This window comes from Nicotiana attenuata, chromosome 9 (assembly GCF_001879085.1).
Source record: "Nicotiana attenuata strain UT chromosome 9, NIATTr2, whole genome shotgun sequence".
Classification (NCBI taxonomy): domain Eukaryota; kingdom Viridiplantae; phylum Streptophyta; class Magnoliopsida; order Solanales; family Solanaceae; genus Nicotiana; species Nicotiana attenuata.
The window spans coordinates 12,946,951-12,960,447 of record NC_031997.1 but is presented as its reverse complement, the minus strand read 5'-3'; the positions used below and the strand labels follow the sequence as shown (position 1 = coordinate 12,960,447).

The following is a 13,497-nucleotide window of genomic DNA, read 5'->3' as shown; positions in this document are numbered from 1 at the left end:
GGTCATTGTTGCTAGCTTTGTAGAGGACTCTCCTTTCTCTTGAGTTTCTGAAAGCTTCATAAGTGCTTGGCTTGATTCTTCCTCTGTCTTACTCTCTTCCTTATTCATCAACTTGGAAAGTTTATCATCTTGATCTTTCATGTACTTTGTTAGGCCTTCAACAGTTTTTGTCAAATTTGCAAGTTGTTCTTCTATGGTAGAAGCTTCAATCATCATCGTTTACATGACCACCGCAAAGGACGAATAATGATATGGATCATCACTTGGATAGAAAGCAGATTGTGGAGTGACATGAAGAGAGATTGGAGCAAATTCGCTGCTAAAGACGTCATCATCTTTATGCATGAAGGGATTGTGCAAATGGCGGTGGATTTCTTTTGAAAGGCTAAATCGCACCAAAGTTTGTTCGACCACCTCAGCGATGTTGTTCCCTTCTTCTAGCATGTACGAAGAGGATCTCACTTCTTTTGGAGAAGATGAACCAAAAGCATGATTTGTGGATGGAACTTCAAGCACCTGCTGTCCTAGTATTTCGGCTTTGCTTCTTTTGATTTGGCCAACAATCTCCATTGCAACTTCTAATTCGCTTTTGGAGTCAGATCTAGGTTTGTTTTTTATTATAGCCATCTTGGTGTTTTTGAACTTTGAAAAGAAGAGATGGAGGTAGAAATTGTCCCACTGAGCGTGCCAAAATTTGTAACAACTAAATTTTTCCCTGAAAAATAATAATCAAGACAAGAAATACAGTGGCAAATATTATATTCAATTTTAAGTGATGGGATTACAATCTCTAAAATATCTTAAATCTAAAGAGATGTAGTCCTCTAATTTTTCTCCTCACGAACGATGGTTCAACAACTTGAGAGCTTGATCTTTAGCTTGACAGATTTCAGATTTGTAGTGCGTCACGAACAATTTAAAGATCGTCATAAACCAGGATTTGGTGTTGATTATCATGAACGGAAGATTTGAAGTCGCCCACCTATGATTTGAGTTCGTCTTTGGGATTTGACCACAAACGAAGATTGCAGATATGGATGGAGACCTTGATGCTATTATTTAGAGCTTCTTTTGCCTTTCATTCTGCTTACTTGCTTGTCCCCTCTTTTCTTACCCTATGACTCCATTTATATAGGTGTGGGGTAGAGTAGCCTCCAAGAAAACCCTAGCGTGTCATTGGGCTTGAGGCTTATGGGCCGATCCATTTGATGGAAGAATGGGCTAGCTCAATTTTATTGGACTTTTATTTAAATCAATTTAATTAAATTTAAATAACTGACTCAATCATACTAATAGCCTGTTTGGCCAAGCTTTTGGAAGGAAAAAAAGTTCTTTCGAGGAAAAGCAGAAGCAGTTTTGGAGAAGCAGAAAAAAGTAGCTTCTCTCCAAAAGCACTTTTTTGAGAAGCACTTTTGAGAAAAATACACTTAGAAGCAGTTTTTTAAAGCTTGACCAAACACTAATTGGTGCTCAGAAGTGCTTTTCAAACTAATTAGCCAAACACAAACTGCTTCTCACCAAAAGTACTTTCGAGAAAAGCACTTTTGAAAAAAAACACTTCTCAAAATAAGCTGAATTTTGCAGCTTGGCCAAACGGGCTATAACACAGTGTCGATTAGTACTAACCTACCCCCAGGGATAGTTTTTTTGTATTATAATAAGGAAGTCCAGTAATGTCTTAGCCTTGCTCTTTTTTCTGGTGCCCTGCATAAATAATGAAATCTGAAGCAACATGTTACTCAAGTTTGTCCGAAACTTCTTATGCTCTGTGAGTCTATAATTCTGTAAAGTCAGGTTTCCTAGTACGTACCTTCGGTTTTCACTCAGGAGTAGGGGAGGGAACCCGTGAGATTAGGTTGAACTTTCTAGTCAAACTCCGTTGAGAACCTCAAAATGTTCAAGCATTCTGCCACTAGTTTTTGGATTCCCATATGTCCTTTAACTCTTTGAGTTTTTTTATTCCTTTTGTCACCAGAAACAATAGGGATAAAGTGGGACTTAATTAGGTTGATAATTGATTGTTTAAAGCACTTTCACGACTATAAAAAGTTGTCTCCATTATCTTTTGCTGCTTTTTTATTCTATATTTTTGGGGATACACAATTGTTTCTCATTATATTTTTCGAATACAGTTGTTTCCCAATATCAAATTATGTTTTTTTCTGAAGTAGCAGCTGACGTGCTTAAATTCTGGTTTCATTTAGTTCATTGTCAAGAGTGGTGATGACTGCAGACAGGAGCATCTTGCTGTACAACTTATCTCCCACTTCTACGGTAGGTATCTTGGATTCAAAGATCCTCCATTGTTGTAATTTTTTGTTTCCGTTGTAGGTTATCTGTTTTTATTTTATTTTATTTTGGGGTACTCTTTTTTAGATAGCTTTGACTTCTTTTCTTCAATTTTTCGTCTGAATGAAACCAGTGTAACTTTTGGCAGAAGGGGAAATTTAAGGAGCGAGGATCTGCTATATGACTAGGAGAGGGGAGCGCTCATTATAAATGTTCCCCGAGTTATTACTAAGTTATTGAATTGAATTTACTAGAGGTCTAGAACTCTTCCCCTGTGCATGAACAGTTATAGATGAGAAAGCAGATGTGCCCAGTTGTCATGTAACTCATTTCTGCTTTATTAGTTTTTGTATTTGTTTTTTCATGCTACAGCACTTGAATAGGGTCTTCAACTTGATTCTGTTCAAAAGTGAATTGTGAATTGTTTTTGGATGCAGAATTATTTTTGTAGCAAAATTTCTTGGATTTTTACTCTGAAATATATTCAGCACTAAGACCTTAAAGTTAAAAGGTAAAATTTTGATGCAGGAAATTTCCAAAAAATAAATAAATAAGCAATTTGGAAATAATAGCATTCAGGGATATTTAGGCAAAGTTCTGACATATGGGCAGGAAACAAATGTAGAACAGCGCAAACTAAATATGCTAATATAGTAATAAATAGAACTAATTCGTAAAAGAAACCATAAGAAAGGAAATAATTTAAGAAATTTGATGAGTACAAACTTTGCCTAGAGAAAAGACTGATGAATTCAAGAATTTAAATCTTGCATATTACACATATATATTGTACTATGTGATGAAAGTTCTAAAACATTTGGTTAGCAAAGCCATATGTCCGAGTAACATTTGTTTTTACGTTGTCCTTAAGCAAGAGGAGGTTAGGCTATCTGAGGACTTATTCAGCTAACGATCTTCTATCACATTGAGGTTTTCTCCATTTTTCTTTAAGTAACGTGAAATTCTGCACTCAAGGGTGTACCTTAGCTGTAATTGAGGTGGGCAAAAACAATCAGAGGCCAGGTTTCAAATCCCAACAGAGAAAAAAATGTTAGGTAATTTCTTTCAATCTGCCTAGCCTTGCGAGCAAAGTTACCTTGTACTTGTCTTGGTGGGCGGTAGTGGATGCCCGTGTGGAATAGTTGAGGTGTGTGCAAGTTGGACCGAGCACCACCATTATAATTAGCCTATTTTTTAGCGGATATTCAACCTTGCTTTTAGGTCTCACAGTTTAAGTTGGGGTTTGTGTTGGAAAGTTGATTCAGCAGGGATATGTATTTTACTTATAGGTATCAGTCACATAGTTTATTTGCTTGTCTGATGTTGACCAATAGGCTTTATGATATCCTACAAGTCGATCAGTCACATAGTTTATTTGCTTGTCTGATGTTGACCAATAGGCATTTATTTTACTTGAGCTCTTTTATTGGGTAATGAGACAGACAGTCCTCTTATGTGAACTCCTGTCTTAGTGAAGGCTGTCTTTCCACAATTAATTTAGAACTCTTGATATTCTGGTAAAAATCATATTTAATTCACATTAAACTGATGGTTCACAAAGTTTTATAAAACAATGAATAGTATTAATGAATGAAATTCAGAAAATGATTTTTGGTAATATTTGGTAAAAACTTTTTGGTTGCACATTATGTTTCAGTTACCTTAATTGTTATCAAAGTTATTTGTTCAGTATTTTACATCTTTACTAGCTCATAAGAAGGCTTCTGTTACTTCCCAATATACTTTCTAAAGTTAAAAGGAGTAGTACTTTCTGCCGAAAGAGTGATGTCATTTTATGTTTTTCGTCGTCCTGCAATTGTTAGGTTTATAGCTAGGCTTTCATTCCTAGATACGCCAATGTCAGTGGAGATTCATGTTGTTGCTGTTGACCTTTAATATTGTTTTATGCTCTCAAGGATTACGTGCTCATATTGTTTGAGTATTTTGAAATGGTAGATATCTTCCAGGAAGCTGGTCTGCCGCTTTGGTTGCGTCCTTATGAAGTCTTAGTTACATCCTCTTACACCGCACTAATTGAAACAATTCCAGATACGGTAACTTATGTTAGCTTTTTCTTGATAACCTGAGCATTCTTTATTTTGCTGCGGATATTCTTGATAGCAGTTTTGATCATTGTTTTGCAGGCCTCAATTCATTCTATTAAAAGTAGATTTCCTGACATCACAAGTCTACATGACTTTTATGTTGCCAAGTATCAGGAGAATTCTCCAACTTTTAAGCTCGCCCAGGTAAAATTCGTGATGAAAAGAGTTTGTAGCCTTTGTGCTTTACTACTCTCTTTTGAATTTCTCAAGGGTGCCTTCAATTTATACTTTCCCCGTCTTTATCGGATGTAATTGTACTAAAGCAACCCACTACGTGTTTATATTCTATGTTTGAACTTTTAGATAACTAACTTCCTTGTCCAATCAAAGCATGATTAGAGCTTGTTAGAAGCGTTACTGAACCAAGGCAAGAGGAAAAACTATGATACAAAGGTTCTACAATATTCCAAGATGAAAGTATGATAAAAACTGCTAAGTGATATGGAAATGAATAGTGCTCATGGGGATACTCAAGCCGAAGGCTATTGGAAGATGGTAAAAAGAAAATTGAGTGTTTTCCCCACTATACACTAACCTTTGCATTTGTCCAAAATTTCCACTCTGATGAGTATTGTGCCTCGTCATTTTGGAGAAAAAGGAATCCCAATATTCCTTGTTTATGCCTCTTTCTTGCTCTTTTCCACTTATATCTTCTTCTCCTTTATCAATTCAACACTTTCTCCAACTTGTCCCCACTCCTTCTCTGACAGTCCTTTTACACCCCGCCCTTCAATTTCTACCACTTTCCTCTACCATCAATATTATATTGCCCTCGCTGCGGACCTTTGCATTGGACCTCTCCTCCTTCCCCTACCCCGCCTCGTCATCTCCCTCATCAAGGACTGGTCAAGTAGTGCTAGATGCATCCGATATTGCAACTTCCTGTTGCCAAGGGGATAGTTGAGTGGTTGAAGCAAGGAGTAACAATGTGGAGGTCACAGATTTGAATTCCAACTAAATCACTCAGTATGACATCATCTGCTCCAGCCTTGAACATGTGCTGATTTTTCATTGTAGGTTGTCTGGTGGATTAGTTGAGGTGTGCACAAGCTGGCTTGAGCAGCAACACGATCATAAAAAAGTACTATTAGCAAGTTATTTTATTTTAAGATTCGTCAACAAAATATTCTTACAGTTCATTTAATACCCTATTGGGTTCAGCAGCTGTACCCTGAGTAGCTCTCCAACTTATTCATAGACCTTTCACCATGCAAATCCTGCACTTCACTCTATGCAGAGTTCAGAGTTATTTGTCATTTCTATTATCCCCAGTCACATGCCACCTAACCCTGTACCTATTATGTCACGCTTCCATTCAAGTTGAACATACTGTGAGCAAACATTTCTGCTTTTTTTTTCTCTCTTTTTCGGGGTTTAGTTTCCTCCGAGGATTCTTCATGTTAGGGGCTTGAAAATGTTGAAAGGCTTAAATGCTGTAAAATGAGTATTAAGGGGTAGAGTCCCAGTGTTAACTAAACGTGATAAGCATTGTGAAACGAGGGATTATTGGCTGAGTTAAGCGAACGACTTCGGAAAAGTCTGTGCATAGCGAACGAAGCGAACATTAATACATCTTTTTTCCTTCTTCTCTGGTGCGCATTTACTCTGCTTTTACTGGTTTTATTTACCTGTTTCTCTCGTGTTTCTTTTGTGTTCATTCTTGTTTCCAGTCACACCATGCTTATCTTTGAACACTCCTGATATATTGTTCAAAACATTTTGTTATGGCGGAGAGATGAAAAGACCAATCTAGCTTCCTCATTCTATTGATTTCTCATAAAGAAAAAGAAGAATTGTTTCGTCACTCGATGTTGGACTTCCACAGTGGTAGTAATTGTTCCTGCCGTTAGAGAAATTGCTTGTTTGTTGCTTGAGGCCTGGGTGCGAGGCAAAAGAACTAATAACTTTTTTTTTGGTAAAAATGTGATTACCACGCCTGGGTAATTGAATATCATGATTTTTAATTCTATTTTACTTTTGTTTCTTCATGGTGCCTGTTATCTTTTGTGCGAGTCCTCTTCTACCATGATTCTGCTTTTGGACTTTTCTCTTATGTCACTTTTCTACTTTCTTGCTATTAACAAAAAAAATTATTTATTTTCGTGTTTGTTCTCTATCTCGTTTTTATTTTGCAATTCTTGGTTTATAGACTCATTGTTAGGAAAATAATAAATGATTCTTGCAACTAAAGCTAGACATTAGTACAATCCTAAAGCAGTTATTCCTTGTTCCGTCGAATGTATCTTCCAGTGATCCTGTTGGGCTTATTGAACTTACAGTTTAATGATATTTATTTTGGGTTGGGTGTGATGTAGTCATTCTCGGATATTGGATAACGAATGTAATGATGTTTGTTACAATTTAAATGTTTGGAATCTTTGTATTTGAAAATTGTGCACGTTACTTCAAAGAAGTACTCCCTCCGGTCCAATTTAATTGACTTTTTGGTTGTTTTCACACATATTAAGAAATTCACCTTTTAGCATTAATTAACAGTGAAATTGACCATATTAACCTTAATTTGTTCATTGGAAATACAAGGGCACTTTGGAAAAAAGAAGTTAATTCCTTCTTGATATCTGAAAAAATCAAATATTGTGGACCACAATAAAAAGGCCAAAAAATCAATTAAAGTGGACCGGAGGGAGTATGTGCTTCATTTCTCGTTCGCCTGGAGGCTTATTGCTTTTTTTGCTACTCGCTTTAAAAATACTGGAATGCCAGAACTGTTGTAGTTTGGGGGACTCCTGTGCACTTCACTTTGGACTGTCGTAGTTTGGGGGACTCCTGTGCACTTCACCTTGGAACATAATAGAAGTGCGAATATTATGAGGGTGATGGTCCTTGCTGATTATATTTTCATTTATGTTTATTATTTCTGAACTGTTGTTTCGGGTAACAAGTGCGAAAGAAAAGTTTTGTGGGTACGTCCAGCAGACTAGTAAACTTTACGAGTCTTTTGAAGATCGATGCTGGAGAAGCTATGAAATGAAGTTTTGCAATGAGGAATTTGTCTAAATTCCATAATTAACTAGTATTTTGTTCGGAGAACCTCAAAGAAAATATGCTGTATATGTCTCCATTGTTAAGTTCAAGAAAAGGGAAAGAATAAAAGAAGAAGGAAACTCTTGTCAGATATATCAGAAGGCTGAACTGTGTGCTCTAGTCAATGACTGGAACAGGTTTACTAAATTAAGTTGTATCTTTGTTATCGAGCCTTTCCTTTTCTGAGGGCTTTTCTCTTGGGAAATAGTTTGGATGATAAGTTGTGCTTCCTAACAGTTTTTTACCTGCTTCATTATGTAATTCTTGCTGTATAGTTAAGGATCTCTCTCTTATGTTTTGCTGAGTCGCATTTCTATTTCCTTTACATGATTTTACTTGGGCTTGGGACTTGTAAAATAAAAAGACTCCTTATTTTTATCCATCTTTATTTCTTTTACATGCAGAGAAATTTTGTCGAAAGCATGGCTGGGTATTCTCTGGTTTGCTACCTTTTGCAGGTGAACTGGGTGACGTCTCTCTGTATAATTTTGCGTTTTTCTTTGTTTAATCTGATGATTGCAAGAAGAAGCATAAGACACCGATCACATATTTCTGTTGTCAGCAGATGCTTCTATCTCTAATATTTCTGTTGTCAGCAGATGCTTCTATCTCTAATATGTGTCACCGAGATAGTTCCATTTTACATGGGCTGCATGCTAGCCATATCTTTTGAGTATTTAATGCAAATCTTTATTCTCTTCGTGTCCTGTACCCATAAAAATTGGAAAAAGAGATATGAAAGTTGGAAAAAAGTGTGTTTGGGAGAAAAAAAGTCTAAATGTAAATGCTGACACAATATCTCTAAAAATGATTGGACTGCATATCATACATGAACTTAAAATTGTAACAATTGGGATATCTGGGCTTACTAAAATTAGAAAAGGTCAAGCATGAAATTTTATGACATTTGCCCTTGATAATAGACATAAAGAAATGTGATAGTTGTCTATCACCTTTTTTGGGATAAAGTGACAATTGTTTTGATCAAACAGTAACTCTTGGTATACTAGTGGTAAACAAAAATATGATGTTCTGCATAAAGTCAGAAAGTACCAGACATCTATGCTAACAGGGACTCCGTGGGTGCACTGAATTTATGAAGAAACATAAGCTTCCTCTCATCTATACAACAGTGCCACTCCCTTCCCCAAGGTTGTCCATTTTTTTTTTTCTCTACAGTACCACATTAGTGCAAGGAGTTGCATTCCGTTCTCTGCATCCTCTTTGCCCTCTCTTGAAGGCCTAGCAACAACATATCTTTGATGGTGGCTGGCATTGAGCAATGTATACTAAACAGGTTCAGTACGGTCCACCATACGATGGCTGTCACTGTCCATAACTTCCATATGGAATTTAATGCGAGAGAAAATTGAAACTGCTGATCGGAAAATAAAATTTGCATAGAATGCAAGAAATCCTTAGAGCTGGAATGGAAGAGCTAGAACAGTCAAATAGCGGAAGATGTAGAAGCAGGGATATCATGGCCTTGCAGACCCTGAACCGATTAGGTTTCTTCATAACGGTAGATAAAGTGGTGGCATTGTTATTCAAAGGATAAAGAATATGACATGCCGCGGTGTGTTAGAGAAGTGGTAAAGGTTTGTTGTATGTGGGTGTATGACCCAAAAGTTGGTTTTCCTGTTTTCCAATGAAAATTCTTCATGACTTCCCTTTCTAGTTCAAATTCAATGACTCAAATAATTGTGATGTATGATAGTCATAATGGTTTTATGGTATTGGTGGGTCATTTTAAAAGAAAGGAATCTCAGACGTTTCGGAGGCAAAAGGAAGAGTTCACAAACTGAAGTTCAATTTCTTTTTCCTTTTAGCTTTTGGTGCAATATGCAGATTGTATATTGATAGCTCTTAGATTTCCTCAGTTACCTCTCACATTAGACTAGTAGGAACAGATTTTTTGTAAGGTTCGTGGATTTGGAAATAGATACACTTGTAAGGATATCATGATGTAGCGCACAACAGAATATTTGTGCTCCTTTTGTTTCAATAAGATGTTCACTTACCTATCAAGAAAAATAATGGTTGTATGCTATTTGTGATGTAACATAGCACGAGTGTGTGTAGTGAGTTATTTCGTACTCGCGTTTGGCACACTTAAAGTCACTTGTTTCTCACCGTTAAAATGTCTGTTGTGCCAATGGTTTAGGAAATGTGCATGATTAAAGTCTGTTCTTGTTTCCTTATTTTTCTTTGATTTTTCTTAGGGTGTGTTTGTTATGGAGGAAAATGAGTAGTTTTATCACTTGTTTTCCCATGTTTGGTTGGTGAATGGAAAACTTTTTCCGGAAAATACTTTGTGTTTGGTTAGGTTAGTGAGTAGAATTTTTTTTTTGAAAAATATATAAGTTAGGAAAACGCTATGGGAGTGGGGGTGGAGGGAGGGGGTTGGGTTTTGGGGGGGGAGGGTGGTGGTGGATGGGTTGGATGGAGAATGTTGAAAAAGAATTTTGGAATTTTCCTCCAATTGGAGGAAAATGAATTCATGAGAAAAATATTTTTTTAAAACATTTAAGCCAACCAAACATGGAAAACATTTTTCTGAAAAATATTTTTCTTCATACCAAACACACCCTTAATGTGGGTACTATGAATGTCTTCATTATTAGCTTTGCTAGTACAGTAGGTATCGCAATGATTACCAGCCGTTCTGCTTCTGTTGCTAGATAAAGGATCGACACAACGGAAATCTTCTATTGGATGAAGAAGGACATATCATACACATCGACTTTGGTTTCATGCTATCTAATTCACCTGGTGGTGTAAATTTCGAAAGTGCACCATTTAAATTAACTCGCGAACTCCTTGAGGTATATGCTGCCGAAGAATCTCGTGTCTAACTTTTTATTTCTACCCTTGTTATTTTATATTCTGAAGGTGTTTGATACAGTTTCTGAACATATATTTTTGGTTGATTTGTGCTAGATCATGGATTCTGATGCTGAAGGAGTTCCAAGCGAGTTCTTTGATTATTTCAAAGTAATATATTGTTCACTGAGATTTTATTTTGTATTTGGACTTCTTTTTCTATTCTTTGTGCTTTATGCTTTTTTATTTCCTGCCTTCAGGTTCTATGCATCCAAGGGTTTCTCACATGTCGGAAGCACGCAGAGCGTATAATTCTTCTTGTTGAGATGCTACAGGTAGACACTCATATACAGTTCCAGCTGCTAATTTTCATACATGTTTAAAATTATGTAAAATCTTTGTTTCTCATGTGTGGAATTTTCCAACATAGGGGGAATGGGGACTGGGGGCATTTTCTAGAACTAGGAAAGAATTTCGGGAAATGTCATGTAGTTCTAACGCTGCTAGAGCTTCCCATTTTTCAGTATCTTAGACATTCAGATGTGGCAGGTTGAGCCTTTACCAAGGAATGATTATTTCTCCAACTTTATTCTTTTTAGTCTTTTTTTTTAATAAGTAAAGATTTTATTATAACTGGTGCCAATATGGTACATAGAAAAAGTACAAGACCAGACTACAGCTCTTACTTAATTCATACTACATATTTTCTCCTAATAAGTGCAAAAAATCCAAATACTGGTCCATCTCATCTAACTATAAAACCAGAAATATAAATTTTTAATGCATTTGTTTTTTACTCTGGTAATATGCAGCCTCTTCCCCTCAAATCTTGCTTTATTTCGCTCCAGGCATAATGTCCACATTATGCAGTTGGGAATAGTTTTCCATATTAGCTTTAAGCTCCTTTTCACTCTCTGGGGTTGCCACACTTCCATATTAACTTTATTCTTTTTAATCTCTACAATACCATCGAATATGCAGTATAAAATATGGTAATGCTAGTTGATATCCGAAATTTAATATATTTCTTTGACTTGCCACGTATATCAAGAGAAGATCTGAAGATGTTAGTGTTTAGTATCAAAGAACCATGTGTTTGGAGCATCACTTTTCTTCTTCTTAATTAAGATTTTATAACTGTGAGAAACAGAATCGAGAAGCCAAAAATATAGCCTTGTATTTATTCAACATGTCTGCCATTTGTGTCTCACCAATTGGCAGGAGAGGAGGAAAAGTTAATCTCACATTCATATAGTATATTGTATTCATAGAGAAAATTCAATACAGTTATAGTTGGTTTATTGGGAAAAGCGTTTTGAGACTTCCCAAGATTAAAAATGGTCTACAACAAAGAAAGTATTTTTTCGCTGAAAGAGATTGATTGAAATATACTAGGCGAGGAAGGAGGATCTCCACATGGTATTCATTAACTTAGAGAAAGCATATGATAGAGTGTGCCCTTCTGGTGCACCCATGATACTCCTTTTTATATAGAGGATTGGGTGTAATTTGTGGAAAACCAGTTTTTTAGGTTTTCTACTTGTTTTGGTGTACCTCGTGTATACGGGCGCTTATTTTGCCCTCACATGAATAAAACTTATTGCTTTATCAAAAGAAGTCTCTCTAGCCGAGGGTCTATCGGAAACAACCTATCTGCCCTCCCCATGGTGGGGGTAAGGTCTGCGTACACTTTACCCCAGACCCCACTTGTGGGAACTCACTGGGTTTGTTGTTGTTGAACTTCAAAAGAAATGCGGAGAAAAATGTCCTTTCATGGTGCTTGAAAAGGAAGGAATTCAAAGAAGTATCATACAGGATATGTACGAGGGATTAGTAACAAGTGTGACGACAGAAGGAGGAGATTTAAAGGCGGTTCCTATAACCGTTGCTTTAGATCAAGGATCTACCTAAACCTCTGCTTGTTTGTTTTGGTTATGAATGAGCTAACTATTGTATCCCTGATTGAGTTACTTTAGCATACTTGTTCGGTCAAACAAGTTTTCGACGTTATGGAATTGATACATTAATCTCCTTGGAATAACACAGAATTTGTTTTCCCTCTATCTTTATATCAGGATTCTGGTTATCCTTGTTTCAAGGGTGGTCCCCGAACAATTCAGAACCTAAGAAAGAGATTTCATCTTAGTTTAACAGAAGAGGTTTGTTACTGGTACATAACTTCATTAGTTTTTTTAATTTTTATCATCCAATTTGTCATGATGCCCTCTTTGTTTTTGCCAGCAATGTGTTTCCTTGGTACTTTCTTTGATTAGCAGTAGCTTGGATGCATGGCGTACTCGCCAATATGATTATTATCAGAGGGTCTTAAATGGGATATTATGAGGTCAAATAGAGTTATCCACCACGAAAGGTGACGATATGTGTGAAGAGAGTCTATCACTAACTTGTTTGCAAGAGGTGCTTGGTTGGGAAAGAGCAGTTCTCTGATGCAGTCGGAGATTAAAGGATTGCTGTCTTGCCATTTGCTTCTCTTCCGAGGAATTTATAATTGTACCTGCGGATGTTGTATGAAATGTACCAGATGCAAGCTCTCCAAGAGCTTTACTTTCTAGTTTCACTCAATTTTCAAGATTATTGGACAAAGGCAAGGGTGTCTCAAGAATCGAGATTTTGTCAAGTATACCCATCTGTGGGTACATACTGTACAGAGCTGTGTGTAAGAGATGCAACAGAGGTGGCTAGCTGACAGAACGTCGGATAAAGCTGTTGGGATTGTTTGAATTTCATGAGTTTGCTGATAGGTTGTGGTGCAACATGAAATTTGGTTTGTACAATAGCTTCTTTGCTTTCGATTTTGGTTTTCATTCTTTTTTTCTTTTTATTTTGGCAAAAAGCATTACCTAGATAGCAGCATAGGGAAATTGCAGCCTTCTATTTCTTGATTTTCAGTCTGTGATTCTTTCTGTGAAGCAGCAGAGTTGTATTGTATCATATCTTTTGTTGACCACAGCTCTTCATAATGAAATTTATACCCCCTTTTGTTTTTACAGTATTTTATTTTCATTCTCCAGTTCAAGAACTTATAAAATTTCTCTTCTAACATCTTCTCATAGCTTAAGGCATCGGTTTGGTTTGCAGATTGGATATAAGGTTTTACCTGATTCAATCGAGGATTGTAATACTTCAACATTATTTTTGGTTTCGAGTGCTAGTGTTAAGGTTTAGAAGAACTATAATACCAGGGCATCATGCAAGAGTTTGGTTGAGTTTTAGT

At 36.4% G+C, this 13,497-nt stretch overlaps 1 protein-coding gene across 1 annotated transcript; it reads left to right on the top strand.

The window, feature by feature from the left end:
* Positions 847-13,272, top strand: LOC109232532 (phosphatidylinositol 4-kinase beta 1-like). Its single transcript, XM_019398298.1, has 10 exons — positions 847-900; positions 2,205-2,274; positions 4,246-4,343; positions 4,434-4,538; positions 7,844-7,897; positions 10,121-10,264; positions 10,380-10,433; positions 10,523-10,597; positions 12,338-12,421; positions 12,504-13,272. Exons 1-10 carry the CDS (start codon positions 847-849, stop codon positions 12,603-12,605), a joined length of 840 nt encoding a protein of 279 aa, XP_019253843.1. The 3' UTR covers positions 12,606-13,272.

Coding starts and splice junctions, on each gene's coding strand:
- LOC109232532 (XM_019398298.1), top strand. CDS start 847: ATGGTTCAACAACTTGAGAGCTTGATCTTTAGCTTGACAGATTTCAGA. Junction 901..2,204: donor TGACAGATTTCAGATTTGTA/GTGCGTCACGAA, acceptor GGTTTCATTTAG/TTCATTGTCAAGAGTGGTGA. Junction 10,434..10,522: donor AGTTCTTTGATTATTTCAAA/GTAATATATTGT, acceptor TCCTGCCTTCAG/GTTCTATGCATCCAAGGGTT.